At 43.1% G+C, this 23,656-nt stretch overlaps 1 protein-coding gene across 8 annotated transcripts in view; it reads left to right on the forward strand.

Annotated features, from left to right (window-relative positions):
- AGAP1 (ArfGAP with GTPase domain, ankyrin repeat and PH domain 1) overlaps positions 1-23,656 on the forward strand; it is a 320,437-nt gene that overhangs the window by 132,681 nt on the left and 164,100 nt on the right. For all 8 annotated transcript variants that reach the window (XM_057422254.1, XM_057422264.1, XM_057422272.1 and 5 more), the window contains 3 exons: positions 8,038-8,165; positions 18,297-18,452; positions 23,148-23,240. In XM_057422254.1, coding sequence (XP_057278237.1) covers positions 8,038-8,165; positions 18,297-18,452; positions 23,148-23,240 — 377 coding nt within the window. The remainder of the gene's footprint in view (positions 1-8,037; positions 8,166-18,296; positions 18,453-23,147; positions 23,241-23,656) is intronic.

Here is a 23,656-nt window from a genome sequence, read left to right on the forward strand (position 1 = left end):
TGCTTCACCAGAAGGCTGTGTTGAGATGCTTTCCTTGTGCTTGGAAAGTACGGGGAAACAATAGAGGAGTGAAAGCTCTCTGCTTTATATGACTACCCAGCACTTCAAAGTTAAGTGTGGTTTAGTCAAGCAGTAAAATCACAGGTATCATGCATGTATATAAAAAGACTGTTTTAAGAAGCAAAGCTTTGTAAACCAAGCACATTGTACTGTAAAACTTCCTAATGCTTTTGGTGCTTTGCACTATAGAAACTGTTATTGTTTTGGTCAGATAGTTTGAATCTTGCTCACTTCCTTTTCCTACTCTTGTTGGTCATGCTATAAAGTGAAATGGAAGTTAGTTAATAAGAGTGTCAAGTGGATTTGTGTTTGGTGCAGAATCATGACTCATCTCTACACGTGTGGCTTTACAGCGCACTGTTTGTACAATGAAGAATAGGTTGAGAAGTGTCTGGCTAAATGTTGTGCTCATACTACCTTACTGTTGGACTGCAGCATAAACCAGATCACTGGAAAGACCTGGGTTAAAAAGTTCTTCACCTGATTTTCCTGCTAGAAGTGGTATCTGATGCAACTCCAGCCTCTATTGTGTGCTGGTTTCATGCATCTGCTTGCCTCAGTTTTGCATAAGAGGTGCTTGCACACAAGAACACAGTGTTAGACTGACTGTTAATAATGTTACATGGAATGCCTTCATCATTGTTGGCAAGAACTAAAACGGGAAAGAGTTCTGAGGATGAGACTTAGGGTTTTTTTTACATATAATGGGGATGTCCCTTGGCAGAAATGTCCCCTTCAGCAGCACAGGAAAATCTATTGGCAAGACATGCAGGACACATGAAATACAAACTGGCTTCCCCCCAGCCCGAAAGGAGACAAGAAATACCCCCATCCAAGCCCAGATACTAGAGGTGTTCAGCACTCATTTCTGTGTTATAGCACATTATGCCAGGCTGCCCTTGAAACAGAGAAGTATAAAAGTTGCCTTAAAAATGGATTGAATTCAAAATAACAAGCACAATGGCCTTAATAATGGGTGCTTACATTAATGTTTCCCATTCAGAAGCCGTTGTGGTTAGTGCTTGCTCTTGCAGTTATTACTGCTTCGCCTCTAATATGTAATTGTGGAATAAATTGATTTTTATTGAACACTTACTTATTGTAAACATGGAATATGAAGCATTAATCTGCACATTGTTCAAACCAGCTTGCAGAGACCCTTTAGCCTGCTGCATGTGCAGGCACTGAGTGCAGGGGTGTGCCTGGATAATGTCAGGGGGTTGGAACTGCCTGATCTTTTAAGGTCCCTTCCAACCCAAACCAGTCTGGGATTCTAACAAAGATGGGGAGGAAGCAAGAGATGAGCACGTCAGCTCCAGATGGGACACAAGCAGCTTGGGGTCAAGCTGGATGGTGGTGTTCTTGGTTGTCCTCATGTTTGGTGTCTGAAAATAGAGGGTGACGATTGTGATGTTTCTGAAGCTATTTCCCTTCCTTGCAATTTAAAGCACAAAGACAGTTGTTTTTACCTTGTCCTTGTGTAAAACTCCCTTTTCACAATTGTTATCATTTAAGCAGAGAATCCAATTTTTCAAGAAAGCCTCATGATGAAATGTAACTATTCTCAGACTTAAAAGTACCACTGTGGCCTTTGACTTTACAGTGAGAGCACGCTCTTGTCAAAGATGCAGTACAGTGCATGTATTACTTAGCCTTCCTTATAAATCACCATCTTATCAAGCATCTGGTTTAGCACCAGTTGCAGTAAGGTTATTATTCTATGCATTTGGTAGGCAGAGATCTTTTGAAGGCCTGTAAGTGCATGAGATCGGTAACCGTCATGAGTGTTACTCCAACACGCAAGTTTGCAAGAAGAGTTAAAGTTTGTCATAGGGTTTCAAAAAGCCAGCTTTCCTTTTCAGAAATCTGGCCCTTCAGCTTGGCAAGAACATTGGGGTTTAATGGCACTCATTCTTCACCTCTCACAGATCACTCATGTGAATTGAGCATTTGAATTTGAGACGTGATGTGTTTGTCATTCAAAGTGATTTCTGTGTATGGGGGAGTATTGCATGAGATGAAAGTTAATCTTTGTGTAAACTTCCAGTTGTTTTGGAGGGTTTTGTGGGTTTGGGCTTTTTTTTCCCACTTTCCCCCAGCAGTTATAATAGGTATTCATGAGTGTTTATCCTTTCTGTTGTTTTTCAGTCAGCCATGAGCATTCTGACTTCAGCCGAAAGCTATTTTCTGCCTGTCAGTAAATGGAAGCAAACATACTGCATGATTCTTGCCTTCCCATGTCTTGCACAGAGTGGCAGGTTTTCACTGAGGCCAGTGTTTACTCACTGCGTTGGACACACAGTGAGATGAATGGTCCTTATACATGTTTTCATGAGAAACCAATTTTGGTTTAAACTGGTTGTAATTTAAGACAACTGTTTGTATCTCCTAAATACTCTTGTACCGGTGATAACTGAGAAGAGAAATATTGCCAGATGTTACAGGTATTTTATTCCTGGAGTCTTCCCTTTTATTATATCAAGTGTTCCTTGCTTAAAGAAACAGCCACATAAAGGGCGCAGTGGTAACTGCCTTTTGGGAAAGAGCAGTGATCAGACTGTTGATACCTCTGGACATTTTCCAGGACCCATGTTAAAACTGAGGAGAGATCAGGTCTGGGCTAAAGGAGGTTTCCCTAAATGCATCTATTGTGCGATGCAGAGATACTTTTGTGCATTCAGTTTCAAGAAGTGCGTTGCTAGATGAGACAGCCTTACCTTGTGTCTTGAACTTCTTGTAAGGAGCCTTTTCCCCTCGGTTCTCTGCCTTTCTTGTCCTTATACTTGAATGAAGCTGTGCTAATGAGATTTGAGAGACCCGGCTGCCCCCGCCAAAGCAGCCTCACACGGCACAAGGAGTTGACATGTGAACAGCCCTTTGAACCAAGGAAAGACAACTCTGTCAGAGCAGTTACTCTGGCAACAAGATTTCTAATGGTGATTAGCTCCGAAACAGAGCACAAAGAGGAATCACTTCATTATGGAGGCGCAGCTCTGGGTTTCGGGGAGAGGAGGTGACCCGCTGTTCCTCACAGGAGTGAATTCAGGCTTCTCCTTGTCAGCCCCACACAGCTGATCACGGGACAGGAGAGCTGTGTTAGGCAAAACTTAGCATCCAGGTATTTTTTCCCCACATGCCAATGGCGTGGTGATGGTGGTGGTTTGCATGCGGATCTGCTGAGCCGGGGTGTGGGAACATGGCTTTACAGCTCAGAGACTGTGAGCCCGGGTAGGTCCTTCCAATAGGCAAGCCGGAGAGAAGTTAGCAGGAGCCGCTTAGAAATAAGCGGTTTGACTAACAAAAAGTAGTATTGGAGATGAAAGTGGCAGGGGGTGGGAAGGTTAATTCTGTTTTGGTGAGCTAGGTCAGGCATGGAAGAAGAGGCATTCAAGTCAAGAGCTTTCTCTCCAAACTTGGACCTTTTATTCATCTTGCACACCAAGAATTTCACATGGGATTAACAAGGCCTTAAAGCAAAGCGTAACTTGTAGTCATCCTGCCTTGTGAAATCAAGTTGAAATGGACAAGAAACAAGCATCAGTCTTCCCCAAAGACCAAATATTTGCTAAATATCGGCTCTAAATATCCTTGGTATATCCCTGTTTATTTGCAGAAGAGTTCTTGACTTTGCAAATGAACTTTGATTGGCTTTTTGTACTGCAGATAGATGGCTTAATATAAAAATCTTAGTATCTGATAGCTTAATTGCGTATATAAAAGTAGAGAGAATGCCATTGATCTTGAAAAACAGTTGAAATGCTTGTCACTGTCTTGATTATTTTTGCTCTCTGCCACTGACTAAGTCAGTATTCATCTGTTTTAGAAACCTATCTTAGCAAGTATGCTTGCATGAAACTCAGAAGCACTGAATCATCTTAGGGATGAGATGGAACCTGAAAGCTTTGGGCAGAAATATTTCTGCTTTCCTGCATTCTCTGCTCCCTTTGTAGCCTATCGTTTGGTTTAATTGTGGAGCTTCCTCTGGCCTCACATTTCAATTACAGACACTTCAGTATTAATCTGACAGTTTTGACTCTTGAGTAGCCTTTAGTTGGTTAATGAAGTACAATAGTTGGCTTTCATTAACAGCAGGAAGATGTTTAGGTACTGCCACAACTTGCGTCAGGCGCTCCTGAAGAGCACTATTTATTGCTGTATGTTTTTCAGCAGTGGTGGTACTGGCCAGAAGTCGTGCTTTTGCATATATTTGTATGTACACAACAAAGCTGCTCATAAATGCAGTGTGAACTTGGAGAGAATTGTAGCTCTGGAAATAAAATGTGTTGGTTTAAGGGTTTTTCCTACCACTGCTAAGCAGCTGATGAGTGATCACTTTGAGTCTATTACAAAGAAGTAATAATAGAGATGGGTTTGGGCTGAACAACGAGTTCAGCCTGTCTGTTCTCTGCATCTGGTGTTCATTCTTACAATTATGGTGTGTTTCTCTCTTGCTATACAAGCATTTACCTGTGGGGGTTTTCTTCCCAAACTTCCCATGTCTGAAGGCGCCAGCAGGTCTGTGGGGTTTTCATTTTGAGTTTGGGGTATTTCAGGATATTCTTTGTGGAACAGAAGATGCGGAAATGGATTGTGGTTGCTCCAACACTGGCAGTGTTCAAGGCCAGGTTGAACACAGGAGCTTGGAGCAGCCTGCTCTAGTGGAAGGTGTCCCTGCCTGTGGCAGGGGCTGGAACTGGATGAGCTTTAAGGTCCCTTCCAATACAAATCAGTCTGGGATACCCCACACCATAGGGCGTCATGCTCAGCATGTAAAGCTGGGGGAAGGAGAAAAGGGGGACATGTGAAGTGATGGTGTTTGTCTTCCGAAGTCTGTTATGCATGATGGAGCCCTGCTGTCTTGGCTGAACACCTTCCTGGCCATAGGAAGTTCTAAAGGAATACCTTGTTTGCTTTGCTTGTGTCTTCAGCTTTTGCTTTCACCATTAAACTGTCTTAATCTCAACCAGGAATTTTCTTTTACTCTTCCGATTCTCTCCTCATCCCCACCTGGGGGAGGAAGCAAGTGGCTGGGTGGTGCTTAGTTTCTGGGAGGGGTTAAACCACGACAGTGCTGACCCCCCTTTTACTGGCTTCTGATGGGCAAGATTTAGGTTTCATCTCCTCTCGAGGTAGCTTTAGAAGGAGCACAGGAGGTCTTTTGACAGGCCAGTGGTTGCCCCACAGATGATCAGTCACATCTTTCATATGTCGCAGACTTTGAAGTGTCAAGGTCCTCCTTTAGATACTTGTGAAGTTTGTACCTCCATCATATCCAAGGGCAAGTAGCTCTGAGCACTTGAATATTGAATGTGGTCTAATTATGGAGTGACAGCTACAGGACCTCAGTGAAAGAAGCAAAAACTGTTTGGTGGCTCAAAGCAGAGTAGGTTCCTTAATGAAGAGAGGGGAGACATGGAAGGAACTGTGCTCAGGGGGAATGTTAGGCTTGTTGCTGAAACGGAGGGGGAATTGGGAAGGTTTGGCAGCTCAGAAGGGGGTTGCCATTAAGGGGACACTTTTTTTCTAACAGACACATTTTTCGAACAGAGGGAATGGGCTGTTCTAGAGCTCACAGCACAACTCTAAGTAGGGGACATTAGAGCTTAGGCTGCTATTTGACCTGTTTTACAGTGCACAGGGTAAGTTACCCTTTGTGCTGCTCTGTGTAAGGTTTCATTCCCAGCCGCTTTGTGAGTAAGAGTAATCCACACATCAGTAATTCCTAGTTCTGGAGTCATTCACAGTTCTAGCGTAACAACTTGTACTCTTCTTTTTGCATTTGAAAACGTATTTATCCTCTTCGTGTATGCTTTTGTAGTACTCGGCTAGCGTTCCCTTCGTGTGTTTGAGTAGGTGAGTTCGGCCTGGCTTAGGTTGTATTTTCCTTGTGCTTTCCTCATTCGGCAAGACTGCATTATATATGTTAATGTGCGGCTCCAAACACACCTGTATTCAGATGGAAGCAAAGAGGTAAATATTTCCCTTGACTAACTACCTCTCCCATGAGAGAGTGGATGCTTTTGCTGGGAAGGTGGTTTTCATTCACATGTGGGTTTTAATTCAGTTTTGGTCTTAATTTAGGTCTTTACCATGTACGATGAAGACAGATCCATGTGCATATGCTGAAAGCTGACCTTCGGTTTGCTCTTTGCATCCACTAATGTGTTTTAAAATAGTTGAATACATGGTTTCCAGGCTCCAGATCGATAAACCAATGGGTCTGAAATGACAGAGTGCCACGATATTCCTCTGTAATTTAAACATGATTAGCTGATGAAGGTTATGATCAATATGCCAGGGGAAGATAAATTAATTGATATCATCCTTTCAGGATGATAAGAGGCCTATTGGAGGTGGGATGTAACTAATGAAGCTGCTTCTTCATATATAGGAGCCATTTTTTACATGATGTGTTCTCACTAAATCATGGCTGTGGCATCATTCATTTACATGAAAAACATAACCCACAGACCAGTTTATTATTAGCATTGCATTCATTTGAGAAGAAATTGTGCGCTTCTGCTGCTGCCCAAGATCTCTGCCTGTGTTACAGTGTATTGGGGAAAATAATGGTGGCGCTTGCATAAATATCTTCCTGTATTTTCTGAACCAGACAGATTGAATGCTGTTAGTTTCATTGCAAGCAGCTTCTGCGTGGCTTTTTAAGTAGATGCCAATAACTGGTGCTGTTCTGCCTCCCTGGCTGGCTTTGGTGGAGGCGGTGCAAGTGACTGCAGACTCCTTTGCACCAGTTGCATAAAGTGCTTCACTTCATGGAGATGACTGCATGCGGTGAAGCTGAATTTAGTTTCTTTCCATAAGGAAATGGGATGGGATGGGGTGGGGTGGGTGGCACCACTAATCAAGGTATTCTGTGCCAGGAAACCTTCATCAGTTTTATTATTCCAGTTAGTGTTTGTTTCCTAAAATCATATATCCTAGAATGGTTTCGGTTGGAATGGACCTTAAATGCTTTAAGTTTGTGGTTTCCAAAACTGATCATCCTGATGCAGTATCCAGTAAGGAAGGGAAGTTCACCTTATTTTCCTCAGCAGCAGCAGAGAATACTCTCCTTGTAAACTAAACCAGCTTGGACTAGGAGTGAAGCTTTCCTAATGGACATCTTTCCTCCTGTGATGCAGGACACCTTTCAGGACTGTACTAGTAAATGGCAGCGAGACACACTTGAGCCTGGTTGTTGTTCATCTTTATGTTCTATCTGCAAGGAGGATATCCCAAAGAAGAATGAAAAATGCATGCATATAAGCTTTGTTAGTGTGGTGTTAAAGCGTGTATTGAGCTTGTTACAGCATTCCTGGCATTGCTTTTTGTAACTCCTGCCACTTCCCCTTCTGCTGGGATGTTACTGGTTCTCTGGTGCTCACCTGGTGGAGTAAGAGCTGTGGAACAATTTCATCCATGTGGAGAACGGAGATGAAGTCTCACATGGAACATATTGTGGAAGATCGGCATCTGCCATCTTAATTGGATGTTTCATAGGATCCCTGACTGGTTTGGGTTGGAAGGGACCTTAAAGCTCATCCAGTTCCAACCCCTGCCACAGGCAGGGACACCTTCCACTAGAGCAGGTTGCTCCAAGCCCCTGTGTCCAACCTGGCCTTGAACACTGCCAGGGATGGGGCAGCCACAGCTTCTCTGGGCACCCTGTGCCAGCGCCTCAGCACCCTCACAGGGAAGAGCTTCTGCCCAAGAGCTCATCTCAGTCTCCCCTGTTCTGGCAGGTTAAAGCCATTCCCCTTGTTCTGTCCCTACAGGTCCTTGTCCAAAGCCCCTCTCCAGGTTTCTTGTCACCCTATTAGGCCCTGAAGGTGCTCTAAGTTCTCCCAGATGCCTTGGAGTAGGCTTTGGCAATGGAAAACCTTCTTTTGCGTATTGTTTGTTCTGTGTTCTTATGCCACACTGTATTTTCCAGTGTATACTATAGCTTACCTTCTTGTATGCTCTGTTTTTCTTCAGTTGCTCAGAAGATCGTTGCAACAAGGAAGAAACAGCAGCTCTCAATTGGACCCTGCAAATCTCTGCCAAACTCTCCAAGCCACTCATCTGTGTGTTCTGCCCAGGTTTCTGCTGTACATATCAGCCAGGTACAGACTATAATGAATGCTTGCTTGACAAAGTAACAGAGATTGCTTTTCATCTCCTGTATTAATGTCAGGGCACTTTCTGCTGCTTGATAAGAAGCTGGCATTTTTTGGAAGGGGTAGCAGTGATCTGTAGTCTGAAGCAATATTGGGTTTTGTTTAATTGGCTTAACTTTGTTTCAGGAACTGCTACAGTAAAATAGTTTGGCTTTAAAGCCATCTTTGATCATATGCACTGATTTATGCCCAGCAGCCTGCTGCTCTGAGTAGACCAATTGTTACTATAGCAGGATTTGCTGTGCTGGGTTTTACAATTACCTCGCTATGGTTTTGGTTCTTTTTCTCATTCAGTTGTGTGCTAAGTGCTAATAGCTGGGTATCTCAGTGGTTAGCATGCTAGAGCTGCACATTTGTGAGCGCTGTGCGCAGTTGTAATTGCCTGTCTCTTGTCATGTCATGCTTAATTGAAATGATTCCCCTTGAATGACAGCAATATATGTCTTGTAGGTACTATGTGTGAAAACAAAATGCTACTGTAATGTATGGCAGGAAAGTCTGATGGCCTTGATGGTATTTTTGGAGACGTAAGGTTAATATGGCACTTTTCTAACTCGCAGAGTTGTTACCCACATGCATTAATGCACCCTCTGTATTTCCCTTGAGGTACCCTTCCTCGCTGTCTTTATTTCCCAGTGTCAAGTGCTAATCTCTGTGTGCGCTCACAGTTAGGATGTATATAAGCTCTGTCATTCAGCTCCAAGACCTTTGCAGCCAGGCAGATTGTGTTCCTGCTGTGCTCTCTCATTCAGCAGATGATTGTGTAGGGCCGTCACTGTGAGCCTTACAGGCTGTGGCCTGGATTCCTCATTGCCACTAGAGCGGTCTAAAGTGTGTGATGCCCACCAGCTCTCCTGGCATGTTTGTCAGTCTGAACCCAAGAGTCCGCCAATGTCTTCTGAGGTTATGTTGCAGCCTCAAGCCACCCGTGTGAGGTTTGGTTTTATCTGTGGACCTTTCTCCCACGCTGAGAATGTATAATGAAGAAGTGTTCTACCTGGGGGAAGAAGTTTTCTTATCTCCCCACCTCCCCCCAGTCTATTTTGACATCTTATTCTATTCTGAAAGCACTCTGTTCAGATTTATACCACAAGATGAAGGTGGTTTTCCTGTGGTTGTAGTGACTGGTGTCCTTTTGTGCTCTGGTGGAAACTCCCACCCCTGGGTTAACTCTAAAGATGCAGATGCCAGTTTGGTCTTAGTTCTTTGCTGTGAGATGTTCTGCCTTGAGCTGAGCGTGGATACCTCAGACTGACTCTCCCTTCTGCTGATCACACCACAAGGAAATGCTGAAGTTCAGCTCCCCTGTTTCTGAGGTGCACGACTCTTCTGAAGAACCCCATCACCTTCTGGGGAAGCACAAGTTCCTCACATGGAAGATGTTCTCCCCTTTCTTGTCATATCTGACACTGACCAAGTTTCCTCAGCCACTGTATCTGAGCAGTTCATTGCCACAGGCACTTGGAACTAACCATCTGTGTGGAATGTTTTCTTCCAAGCAGCTTCCTCCAGTCAGCTGTGTGTGTTCACACTTTCAGACTGAGAGGAATTACGCTGCGGGTAGGGGCTGAGACCCATCCTCTTCAGTAGTGAAAGAGAAAACTGTGCTGTCACAGAAATGTGGAGAGCAAATGGCACTATTTCCAGTATGGACCTTACTCTTGGATCCAAGGGCGACCTGGTTTACTCAGCCAGCAGGCCGAGACCACAGATAAAACAAGCAGGATGAGAATAGTTTTTCAAGTCTTTAGTCTAAAGAGGATAGATGATTCTTTGTACTATCCAGTCTTAGCCAGCTGCTAAGCTGCTATGTTCTGCCTTGTCTTAAAGCAGTTATGGTCACCCTTCTTGTTAATGAAGCTTGTTTGCTGCAGAACATCAAATATCTAGGTTCTTACCAGTCTCCTACCCAAGGTTAGTTTGGAAGCCAAATTCTAGATAAGCAGTTTGTAAAGCAGACTTCTTGCCAGTGATAAGAACTGTCTGGGAGAATCAAGACAAGGCAGCTTTTGTGGTAAGGATCCCTACAATCTGTTTCAATAAAAATGAAATTGTGTTCTTTACTGCCTTTACCACTTCGCGTAATTCTCTAATGGGACAATTGCAATCCCAGTCAGAGATTGTCTGTCTTCTGAGACTGATGTCATGCCTAAAAGTACAGGCCATAAATCTTTTTCATGTCTTACCGCCTTTGTGCTGCACTTAAAGGCAGTATGACCTTATTTAAGGAAAGGAAGCTGAATCCTTATGCTAGACTTAAAAGCACTTTGCAACTGCAATTCCAAGTTTCAGGTGATCTGGGGGAAGGTTTGCCGTCTCTGATCTTGGCTGGAAGACTGGCTGCTGTCTTGCCCTTTAGAGCATCTCTTTTGACGTAATGATGTTTCACTGAAGATTTCCTTCGTGAATCAAAAATGTTACCATTCCTGTGCCCTGCCACTTGCATTCGCCACAGGAGCGAAGGCCTTTGGAAGTAGTGATTACACAGATCACTTCACATAAAGAAACATATTGTTCCTTCTCTTGTTGGATCATCCTGATGATCTAACTCCTGCAAACTCTCCAGATGGGCCCTGCAGTCAAGAGTTTAGGTTTTAGAGACCAAAAAGAGAAACAGAAAAGAGATGTCACCTTCCCCACACTGCCCTTTGCATACCCTGGGGGACATTCTAAGGCTTAATACCAAGAAGGGCTTTTCTACCCAATAGTTTCCAGTTTTCAAATGGTGAAAGAATTGTTTGTGTGTTTGGATGCATATCTGTGCTCATGTCCTATCGTCCAAGGTGGTGAATACCCAAGTACTATCCCCTTGCAAAAGATGCTCTCGGACACATCAACGCTCATGTATTCTGTTTCCAGAGACCTCTTTCACAGAATGAGATGCTTCCTCTTCCAATGACAAAATCCACTTGTGTTTGCAGCAGGTTCTGCTTCCGCTTTCCTTCTCTTGGCTTTATAATGCCTGTATGTCGGTCAGGGTGAGGGTTTGACTTAGAACCCTTTCATAGCCAGAGCCAATAGCCCTTGGTGCAAGTATGTCATATACATATATTGGCTTTTAGGGCAGCACAGAATGCATGCAAAGAATTTTACTCTCAAATCCAAGGTTATTATTTATGATTCATGATGGACAGAACTATTGTATACTGTGCCAACAAGAAGGATGGTGCAATATTGCTTATATTCTGGTAGGAAATAATTCATCTGGCTGATGCATTAGGAAGTACTTGAGTTAACAGCTCACGTTCTCATTTTAATGAACCCTTCAAGAGATAGACTGAGCTGTTTTGAGAGGGAGCAGTGTTTTTAAGTCTATTAAAAGGCTCTTATCGGACACAGGGCATTTTGGGTCTATTTTGGGCCTTCTGCTTTGAAGATCCACAAGAAATAATGAACACCAGGGCAGTATAGACCAGCCTCCTCTGTATCTAGTGTCCTCCGTATCTCTATCCCACCTTTGATTGCCCCTACTGCCACCCCCTTGCTGATCTTCCTAGGCATGATGATACGCTTGTAGACCACACAAAACCTTATTTCAAAATAGCATGTGAGTTACCTTTACATCACAAAACCACATAGGAATTCCTTTTCCCTAAACTCATTCCTGTAATGGAGTTGCTTGTCTTTTCCACCTGACATAGCAGGAAGGAATTATTAAGTTATAAGAATAGTGCAAATATCCAGCAGTTCCAAAACACTCTTTCTTCTGCCCAGACCCAGAAAGTGGAGATCGCGTTGTTCCAAAACCGTAAAGCAGCTCAGGTGGGCGCTGTTGTTGGTCCTAGGTACATTCCACCTGTGCTCAATGTGAATCAGCAGTCTGTGTGAAGTAACCCTGTCCTGGGTAACCTGTTGAGTAGTTACCTGGAGTTGTGCCTATTTACACTGCAGTAAAACATCTGCAAACCCCATGGCATGACACCTATAGTTGATGTTTGTGTGAAGGACTTCAGCCTCTCCTCAGACGAACTGATGATAGAGCAGCTCCCATACAAAGACAGGCTGAGAACATTGGGGCTGTTCAGCCTGGAGAAGAGAAGCTGCATGGAGACCTCAGAGCAGCTTCCAGTGTCTGAAGGGGGCTGCAAAGATCCTGGAGAGGGGCTCTTCATCAGGGACTGCAGAGATAGGACAAGGGGTGATGGGTTCAAACTGAAACAGGGGAAGTTCAGGTTGGAGATAAGGCAGAAGCTCTTCCCTGTGAGGGTGCTGAGGCGCTGGCCCAGGGTGCCCAGAGAAGCTGTGGCTGCCCCATCCCTGGCAGTGTTCAAGGCCAGGTTGGACACAGGGGCTTGGAGCAACCTGCTCCAGTGGAAGGTGTTCCTGCCTGTGGCAGGGGTTGGAACTGAATGAGCTTTAAGGTCCCTTCCAACACAAACCAGGCTGGGATTGTATTCTCTGATGTGGAGATTCCAGCTGTGAGTCCCTATCTGTGTGAACTTACTGGTGGACTATGGTTTTGAAGGTGAAAATGAAATGATTGTCTACCACTGACTTTAATTCCTTGAAAGCTGTAGTCTGTGTGTATTTTCATGCTTCGTGCCTTTCCTGGAACTCAGCTCTTTGTTCTGCTGTAAGAAGGGATTGAAATGGCACCATATTTCCATGTCTGCCTATACTACGAGTATTTCTTTCTGCAAAGAAATACATTTGCTGGTCCTCAGTGTCACTCTCTTGGGAGATCTGCATTATACCTGAGAAAGGTACAGAGCTTAATGTATAGTTCACTAACCAGTGCTAGCACACCAGCTTGCTCCCTTCTCCCTGCTGCAGGTATGTGAAGATGCATTATTTATGCCAGCACCATGCCTCCATAAAGTTTTTACTACACCATGATTGTCTAAATATGTAAATTAAACTATTAAAAGCAAAGTGCAGTCAGCTTAATCATCCATTATTTTACTGTATATGAGACCTGCTTATGGGTAAGCACTAAATGGTGGGGTACAATTATCTTATTTATAGTGGGGGTCATTTGGGATGGAATATTCTGCTGTGATATTTTGGGCACTTGAATAAAGAAGGGACGATATTGCTTAAGCAGCTTTTCCTTCTTTTTCATGTAATTGCAAAATACAGACTAAAGGAGAAGTGAAAATATTTGCATTATTGTTTAATAGTGCAAACAATTACACCATTGCAACATACACCACAAACATCTTGTATTTATTGGTCTGTTTCTCTAACATTTATTTAAAGTAAGCATATATATATATATATATTCCCCTTCATTCATGTGCAATACACAAGTGTATCTCGATGTGCATTCTCTAGAACTCCAATTGTAACACTCAGTGCATCTGTTGGTGTACTTCTTCCTCCTTTCTTCATCTTCACAGGACCACAGTAAGGTGCCTGTGTTAGTTTTGTTAGCCCATTGATTCCTTGTTCTTTCTAAGGCCTCTTAAACTTCACACTCAGACTTGATCTTCTCTTGGGTTTTCCAGTTTATAACTCTGCTGTGCCACTGTGTTATTGCAGCCTGTTGTCACATCATTGGCTAATTATTATATGTTCTTAGTGATTTCATTGAGGTGACTTGCATGTGCCAGCTTGGTTTATCTTCAGAAGTTGTCTTCACATTCTCTTGGCGCTTTTTGGTCTGTCTGCTTTCCTCTACCTTGTTGTTAGAATCACAGAATCCCAGCCTGGTTTGGGTTGGAAGGGACCTTAAAGCTCATCTAGTTCCAACCGCTGCCATGGGGTTTAATGCTTTAATGCTTTCATTGGCAGTGATTGCCTTTGGGGTAGCTGCATTGAATGGACCTGCTTGGCCAAGTTATGCCAGGTTGATAGCTTCATCTGAGTTGTTCTTGTCTAGTTACAGCACAGTCTGCTAAATTTGTTCGTGCTGCCATGACCTTGAGGGTTTTTAGCATCAATCTATGCAGCAGCAAAGCTAGAAGCCTGTGTAGATACCCAAGGTATATACTTTTCTGTAACTGGAGTATTGGCCATGCACACAAGGTGTGTTCTAGTAATAACATCTCCCTGAAATGAAAGGCCTATGGGTGTGCTGAAGTACACTGACCACCATCAGGCTCGCTATCTTCTAGAAGGAAGGAAGGACAAGGTTGTACTGTGTATGTTCACAAGCCAAACAAGCTTGAGAATAGGCATGGTGCCTTAATGAGGATGGGACAGTCTGACACTCCAGAAAGCCAAACAGGAACATATCTGTGTAAATGGTTGTGCTGAGGCTAATAGTTTCCTTCCCTAGAGTCATTAGATAGACCTCTGTCCTTAGTGCCATGGCTTTGGTTAAGAAGTGGCTCAGAAATGGCCCTTTATGCTGACATCTCAGCTATGGCCAAATCCTGAGAGCAGCTCGATGGAAAGGTTTGTTTGAGAAGGTAACATTAAGCTGTGTCATGTCCCAGTGGGTGTTCAAGTGCTTATTTCATTGCTTTCTTTGCCACAAATTTGACCATGTCTACAGCCAACAACTGGTTTTATGTTAGATTTGTGTCGGGTTACAAGTGCTGTAAGGAAGAGTGTTCTTCACGTGCACTGACTTGATATTTATGAACTGAGACAAACATTAATTTCTGTGACTTCCAGTTATTGCCACGTGTCCTAAATCCTGTCCTTCATTCCAGTGAGCTTCTCATTAAGCGCTTGCATACTAACGGCAGGAACCTGATCTCTACAATCTTAATGTGGCAAGGTCCTGAGATTTGGTGCAAGCAACCAACCTGACACAGACGCCTTGCCACCTTTTGTTTCCTTCAGCACAGTGCATTAAACTCAGATGTTACCAAGAATATCTTGTCTGGTTGCATTTGATATTGCTATATCTTGGAAGTCATGTTTGACCTCTTTCTTGTCAAACCCATTCTCTCCATGGAGGTGTTTCAGAGCAGCCATATGGGGTTTATACATTTGCTAATTTGTGGCACCCTCAGTAGGAGTTGGAGCTTGTTGGGTGTTGGAAGCCATGCTTTTATTCTGTGGAAACCTTGAAGTTTTCCACTTGTAACTCTTTTCTTGAAATAGATCATATTTATTGTCCAGCCAGTGATTTGATACAGCCTATTTTGAAACCAAAAAAGGTGGAAATCCAATGGAGTTAGTATGTGTGAAGAGAAATAACTGCCCCTGTTTGGCTTTGGGGACTAGAATGCCCAACCTGTATATGTTTCCCTTTAGGAGTTACTCATTCCTGGAAAATAAATCACTTACAAATCTGGGAGCAAGTGTCTCACATCAGAAAGTCTAAAATGATGCTCTGAGATGATGAAAGATTAAAAAGGGTAAATTTTTAGGGAATCCTGTGTGTGCTCTGTCTGGGCAATAGGCAGTTAGGCTAGAAATGTGTTCATTTTAGTTCGAAAAATAAGGCTTTTGGTGCATTATCAACTGGATCAATATCTTGAAACAGAGATGCAACCCTTATTTTTCAACAGCTTGTGGTTCACATCCTGTTGTCAATGTCCATCTGAATGTTCTTGTCTTGTTCCTCTCCTTTCTGTAGAACAGGCTTCTTCTAAGTGTTTTGGGGCATAACCCTGTTCTGATCTTTCTTTTCTCCACCACCTTCATCACTTATTGTCACCTTCTCCTTGGGTGAGCCTTGCAGCTGCATAGTTTAATGTTCAGTGTGCTCTGTGCTGTTTCCCATTAATGGGTGCTTCCTTCCTTTCTCCCTCATTTTCCCCACCCTGGTTTGGTTCAGTCATGGCAGAGTGGCCACTAAGTTCTCCCCATTCTAGTCTGAAAGCCATTCCTTGACACCAGCATCTCTGGTCTCCTTTCCTAATGCTGTTTTACAGTAGTTGACTTTCCAGATGTTCTCTTCCTATCCCTTCTTTTGTGAGCCACGTTATTAAGGCTTCCACACCACCCTCCTCACCTCTGATATGGCGAGTGGTTTGGCTGTTTGAACTTCAGCAAGCATCTGGCAATCACTTTGAGGCTCTCAGGTACGTGTTTTGTCATAACCTTTTCATTCAAGAGTCTTCCCTGTGTTGGTTTGGAGAGGGAATCACTGACTTCCACAGGCTCGGTGTGTCTTTGTGCAGGCCATTGTCTGTTAGGACACTAGAAGTGAACTTTTGCCATCAAAAAGTTCATTTACTGTATTGTCAGCCCTATTTTGTGACATGGAAGTGAGCTGAGGAACACGTTGTCGTTTACAGAGAAACAGTGACTTCCAGAAGTGATGTTCCTGTATTTCCATCTGTAGTGGTTGGCCTTTCTCTCATACCTCTTCCTTTTATCCTTTGCTTCTTGAATTTAGAAGTTAATAAAAAGGCAGTTTGGCAAAGCTGGAAGAATCAGAAGAAGACTTGAAATCATTAGAAGAGACTTCAACTGGACAAAGGCTTGTCTCTTGCTTGGTTCTCCTTCAGAGGTTTCATCTTGACTGCTTGCAACTTGAGATTCTTGTCCATACAATTGCTTGTATGGCAGCTTTGTGCATGTATAGGACCAGTCAGTGGTGTAGGAGCAATGATGGAGAGTAGACATTGGAGTGCTTTTCCTTTTGATCAGCTTTACTTGAGGAATTCCTACCCACAGCAATTAAGATGAGACCAAATAACAGGCTAAGTGTCATGGGAGAATCCTCCTCAGGCATCCTGGGAGTACCCTCTTACCTTCTTTTAGGAAAGTTGGCTGCTCTAAAATGGTTCTTTCACCCTTTTGTGTGTGTCGCAGACCTTTATGCTGCTCCCCCATAAGTTATGTGGGGGTTGTTGTCCAGACCCTTTACCCACTGCTGCTCTTCTGGTGAGCTTTTCACCGACAGCGTGCAGAATTTTCCTCCTTTGCCCTGCACCAGTCCCCCATCAGCATGTGCATTATAGCTGAGAATCATAGAACTACGGGCTGGTTTGGGTTAGAAGGGATCTTAAAGCTCATCCAGTTCCAACCCCCTGCCACAGGCAGGGACACCTTCCACTGGAGCAGGTTGCTCCAAGCCCCTGTGTCCAACCTGGCCTTGAACACTGCCAGGGATGGGGCAGCCACAGCTTCTCTGGGCACCCTGTGCCAGCAGTGCCTCAGCGCCCTTACAGGGAAGAGCTTCTGCCTAAGAGCTCATCTCTATCTCCCCTGTTCTGGCAGGTTAAAGCAATTCATTTGTCATCATCCCCATGCATCCCTTGAACCTTCCTTCTTCCTTATATCCAACCTGAACTTCTGTTTCAGGTTGAACCCATCACCCCTTGATCTGTCACTACCTCTGTATCCGCAAAAGATATGGATACTTGTATCCATAGGGAAAAAAAAACCAAACCTGTTGTTTTGTCTTTCCAGACTACTTCCACGTTCTTTTAATTATGTTTTTAGTACTTACTTATGTTAAGTGTAGTAATAATTAAATACAACAAAAAAGTGACTCTGTTGTTCTTCACCTTTTGGTTCTTTCCATTCTGTCCAGTCTCCTCACCTTCCTGATATTAGTGACTTGCTACCTCAGTTCATTAATTGCTTTATGGACTAAGTGTTTTATTTCTTTCAAGACTATGATGTAACTTGACAGTTTTGGCTACTTGGAATAAATTGGAATGTCTTCCTTTAAAGTTGTCGATCTCTGTACCAATGACTTAAGCATCTCGGAACTATCAAAACTCTCTGACGGTTGTTCAGAACAGTCTCTCCCTGTAGTAGCCATTTTACAACATTGAATTACTTTCAGTGAACTGGTGTCTCCAGATTAGGATCAAGTCCAGCTATGCAGTTCTATGGCACTAAATACTTTTTTTCTTAGGTTTGGGGCAGAATTTGGGATTTTAAAGTAGAAAACAGAATTTACAGACTTTCCCCAATGTTTTGCTTACTCATAGACTAATACACCAAATGAAAGGGTTTCTATCCAGCTAGGTTATATTGTGTAGAATGAAACTGTACATTCCACAGCAACAGAACTAGCTCTGTTTTCAAAACCTAATGGCAAGGAAAATATTGAAAGGGCTTAGAATAGACATGTGTGGAAGGTGGCAGTAGGGCATTCCCACTGTGCTCCTGAGCATAGGCTGCTGTTCTTGTGTATCAGGACTAAGTAAGAGACAGCTGGGGATTGTAATTTCTTGAAAGCAGTGTATCACTGTTTAAAACTGACTTTAATCCTTGCAGACCAGTAATGGAGGAGGGAGTTTAAGTGATTATTCCTCCTCTGTCCCATCAACTCCAAGCACCAGCCAGAAGGAGCTACGGATTGATGTTCCTCCCACTGCCAACACACCAACTCCTGTCCGTAAACAGTCCAAGCGCCGGTCCAACCTCTTTACGGTGAGTGAGCCAAGGAAGAGACTCTTGCTGTATTATCCATAGTGCCCTGTGCTGGTGGCCTGTACTTCAGCCCTATGGAGTTGAGGTGGTCTAATCCAGACGGGAATGTTGGGATGGATTTGTAGGCTCAAAAGCATCTTAGAATTACCACGGGCTGGTTCTCTTTGAGGACTTGAACAGAAGCTAAATGAAGTTATCCTGTTGGGAACTGCAGTAAAACAAGTGAATCCACAGTTGAGTTCTGAAGTCTTTGTCCAACTTGAATTCTCAGACCTGTCTAGATTGCCTGGATTGGCAGTAATCAAAGACCTCTGCTCCCCAGTCCTGCCCTTAGACTGCATAATACTGCTGAGTCAGGTCTCCTGTGTTTGCAGAGAAGTCTCCAGGTTTACCATGGGAATACAGTGCTGTCTCACTAGATAACTACCCTGTGCTATTTTTAGTACTCTACAGTGTCAACTCACTTTTATCTTCCAGGGTTAAGAGAGGTGATGGAGATTTTTTTCTTCTCAAACCGTCTGGGTTTTGCTTCATTGAGAGGCAGAAAAATGTACTAAATAAGAAGCTTGACTGGTCCATTATGATAGGCCTTCATTATGCGTAAAGAGTTTGGGAGATGATAATGAAGCCTTGAGTGACGATTTCCTCAGTTTAGAGTCTTGCTGAATGCCGTGGGGTTGTAATTGGGGTCTTGTATGCAGGTTTTTGACACTTCATATGTTTTATAGCAAACACAGAATCCCTGTGGGCTCACGTGAAGTCCTGTGGTGATTGTAGCTACGTGTTGGTTGCATTCAGAAAGTCACGGCCTCCCTGTCATAAAGAATTTATGGGTTTGCATTCCAAAGGGAATGTCATGTTTGCTTCCTAAAGCTGGCTTGCTCCTTGGTTGTATCCAGGGAACCACAGACAAAACCAGGAAAACCATTTCCTTGTGTTCTAAACAAAATCTGACCTCTCGGCCTTCAGCAGGGAGAAAGTTTTGTCCTCGTTTTGGAGTGCTGAGTGACACAGCACGGGTCCCAGTGATCCCATTTAATGTTCCATCCCCACAGTGGTATTCTGATTTCAAAGAAGATCTTTTAAACTCCTACAGAAGAGTGCAAACCACATGTTTGTCTCTAGGTGCAAATGTCTAGATATCAATAAGAGGCAAAAATGAGCAACGTGTGGAAAAGTATCCAGTTTTGATGCTAGTATTTTATAGCAGTCGTATGGATTTCTTGCTGGTGGTGAGAATACTCACTGCTGACAGGGCATACTCAGGAGTTACCAACCCCACTAGATGTCAGTGTCAGCCCAGAAACTGGCAGCAGAGTTCTACCTCTGGAAATCCATCCGAGATGCTCCAGCATCCCAGAAAAGCCTTCATCGACTGAGCCTGGTCTGAAGGATGCGTAAAATGCTCAAAGGGCTGTGTGGATGTTGTTGACCTTTGGGAAACAGGGGATGTTTTATATTGGAGTAAATGTAAATTTGGAAAAACGAGTGGAGAAAATACATACCTGTCTCCAGCAAAGGTTTGAGAAGATGATGACCTCAGCTGTATTTACCATAAACAAATAGACTAAAGCTCTGCTTTCTGAAAATTAATAGCACAGTGAGAAACAAATTTACTGCAGTGGGAGGATGTTGGTCGTTGTCTTAATGTCTCATAACCAGGGGGAGATTGGGGAGATGCAAGTCCTGTGGAAAAAGAAAATAATAATTTGACTCTTCAGAATTAGTTCTGTCTTTAAGACCTGGGCATATTGAATGCCGTGTAATGCCTTGCCCTGTAATCCACATCCTGTTGTATTTAACAGTGACCCTGCTGTACCCTGGTTTTCATGCTGTATCAGCCAAGTTCTAACCTGGAATGCTTTAATTGAATAAAGAGATGACCAGCATTTTCTGTCTAGCTACTAACAGAGTGTGTCATCAAAATATTTTAGTGTTTAGCTCCGGGTTTCTTGCTGTGCTTCTTTCTTAGCCTGTTACTTACGCCTTTATCACTTCCAGAAGCAAATCTATTTCTGTTTAATTGCAAATTACCCCTTGTGATCTAGCATAGGTAATAGCTTTAGTTTCCTACATGAAGATCTTTTAGTGTTGGAAGAAAATTGGCTTAAGGAGAAAACAGATCTGATTGTTTTTAAATCGATTACAGCTTTGGAGTGGGAATAGGCTCGAGAATTTGCAGCATGTTTATGTTTAAGTGCATTAAACGCCATATCTGATCTTTCTGACTTTGAATATCAATATGTGCTGTAAAGCTATTGATGCAATAGCTGACTTTGTAGTTCGGTGATAAAATAGATTGTATATTAGCAGAAGGGTGAATGTCCTTTGTTTAGTGCAGTGTGGTAACAGGGACAACTAAATAATAGTGTATAGCACAGGGGAGATGTACATGAGGTCCACTTCAGCACAGAACTGATTGTAACTCTGTGAACAATCCAGTGTGGGATGAATGAACTTGTGGTACAGTTAAACACATCTCCTTTCCCATATTCAGTGTTACCTGTGTTACATCAGTGTGAAATATAAGCATGACTTAGAAGTTCAGACAAACTCAATCTCAGTTTCCACTGGTAGAGATCAGTTTCCTCACCTCTGGGGCTCTCAGGACTGGATTCTATATCCTTCTGACACTAAATCTTGTTTCCCAGCCATAAATTGGGTAAGGCTCTATGTTTTCGGTCTATGTATGACTTCTGGTGCAAAGGGGAAATGAGACAAATTACGTTCATGCAGGTGTTTGGATTTTTTTGGGCTTGTTTGCTTGAATGAAGTTTTAAATAAAACTGACATCAGAAGAAGTCCTAGGAAATGTTGTCCAGTATGGTTTACAGTCTATTTTATTATATGCTATTGGATGTAAGGTGCATTGTATGTGCCAAAAGTATAAAAGCATAAAAGATCTCTATTTAAGTGCGCATTTTATCTTTGTAAATAGTGGAACCAGCTAAGATTCTACCCTTGAAAATGTTACGTGTTCTGTGATTGCAGGCAGCTAGAATAGAACCTGCCTAACAGAAGTTGCTACATTTCTTTACTTTTGGCATTTGACGGTGTTTTGCACATAGGTATTTCCCTTCTGTGTGCAATGGCTTCTTCCCAGATGCAGGTACTAGTATGGAATGGAAGATGTGATGATTTAAAACTAAACATGAAGAAGAGTGTGTGAATATTGATTCTGCTTTTCAGAGGCAGGATCCTTCCTTGTAAAAACCCAAATAGTAAAAGAGAAACATTCAGGTTGACAACTTCCCTCCCAAGGATTTGGTGCCTTCAGTGAGTTTCTTTAAGATGTCACTAACGGGCGCTTTGCGCCATTGAAGCATTGTTTTGCCTTGTATTATTGGGAAGTGGCACTTTCAGATTCAGAAATGTGGCTTGAAGGGCGAGGAACAATAGTTATCCTGAACAGTGGATTTCACCCCTCCCACTTGTTTTGCTTTCTTTCATTTATTCTTTGTTTAATTCCCCAGCACGTCATTCCATAGCCCCAAACCATAGTAACTACTGATAGGAGCCTGTTCCCGGCGGAGCGGGGAAAGCAGCACGGGATCCCTGCTGGGTAAATGTGTTGCTTAGAATGGTGCTTCTTAAAGTCCTCCTTCATGGGTTTTCGCCCTCCCCTTCCCTCCTCTCGTGCCCAAAGGCAACTGCTTTGGGGATTTTTTCTTCCTTCCACTCCTTCGTATAATATGGAAACGAGTGTTAGTTATTTCCAGTCCTCACTGTTCTCCCGATTTCAGTGCCTTTTAAACCTCTCTTTCTACTGAATATGAAAAGCGGGATCTTGTGTCTCCCTGGTTTTCATTAACTTCCCATTGTGGTACTGGGCACCACAAATGTATTACTTTCATATATCATCTCTGATTTGAAAATCACATGAAAATGTTTTCCCATTTTCAATATTGCGTGAGTAATGTTCCTATTGAAAAGTAATGGAGTGAAGTTGTCACTTGTCAGTTCAGTTATTAAGGAGGATGACTCTCCGGTCTTTTTGTAATAAAATAAATCTGTCAAAATCATTATGCTCGGGCATTCTTTCACAATATCAGACTGGAATCTGAATCACACCTTAACATTCCCAGCAAGATGAGGCAATTCAAGTTTTCAACACTGGTTACATTTTCCTCATGCTGATTTTTCTTCATTGTGTTCAGGTAACTTTTTGTCAGCATCAGTCACTCCCTTTTCTTGCAATTCCAACTTTCTAAGCATCCAAAAGTAGACAAAAATAACAAATCAAAGTCACTAGAATCAAAACCAGCATCGTAAAATCACATTGCTCAGTCATCTATAACATTTCTAAACCCCACATAGATGCAAGTTAAATGTATGCATGTATGTATCACCCTTTTTAATGAGAATGAGAAGCTGGAACCTTCTCTCCTGTTGGAGCTATGATTGGAAACTTCAGAAACACGTCCTCTGATCCGCTGGATCTTCAGGCAGTGAGAATTGCTTGAACCCAAATGCCATTTCAAACTAGCGCGTGGTTGGACATGACAGGCAGGTTTCAGCATTGGGGTTTTAGGAAGGTTGCGTACTTCCGTAGATTCTAACTCATGACCTTTGGGACTGTATTTATGTGTCAAACTACTTCTGGTTTTAATTGCTTAAAGGAAAAAAAAGGGGGGGGGGGGGCTCTCTATAAAGTGCTACATTTAATGGAGCATAAACTTTCTTTTTGCTCTACAGTCTCGGAAAGGGAGTGACCCAGACAAAGAGAAGAAGGTCCTGGAGAGCAGAACAGATAGCATTGGAAGCGGTCGCGCAATCCCAATTAAACAGGTAATGCCGAAATACTTCTTTTTTATTTCCTCTTTATTTTTTTTCCCCCTGCTTTCCATAGTTGGAGACACACCTCGGGTCTTAAACACTCTGATGCCGGCCCGTGCGCCAAGATCTGTTTGATGTGCTCTGGTGATGAATGTGGAAGTCACTCACTTGACATCAATTAGGAGAGGTTCCTATGTGTATTAAAATAGGATCATTAGAATAAGAAGAGGGAAAATGTGACAACAGGCCTAATGAAGTGCAGTCTGCCGGCCTGCATATGGAGCGGGTTTCTAGGCTGTGCTGGCTTCAAAGCGGCCTTTGTAGAGGGGGCTTTGATTGGGCCGTGTGCTGCCAGTCGGCAGGGTAAATCAGATCGCTCTACAAGAGCCCCTTGTGATCGCAGAAATAGCCTGATGTGGCCCTAATTT

Source organism: Pezoporus wallicus, unplaced genomic scaffold (genome assembly GCF_028554395.1).
Source record: "Pezoporus wallicus isolate ANWC-B61680 ecotype Strahan unplaced genomic scaffold, APGP_CSIRO_Pwel_v1 contig_3488, whole genome shotgun sequence".
NCBI classification, from domain to species: Eukaryota; Metazoa; Chordata; class Aves; order Psittaciformes; family Psittacidae; genus Pezoporus; species Pezoporus wallicus.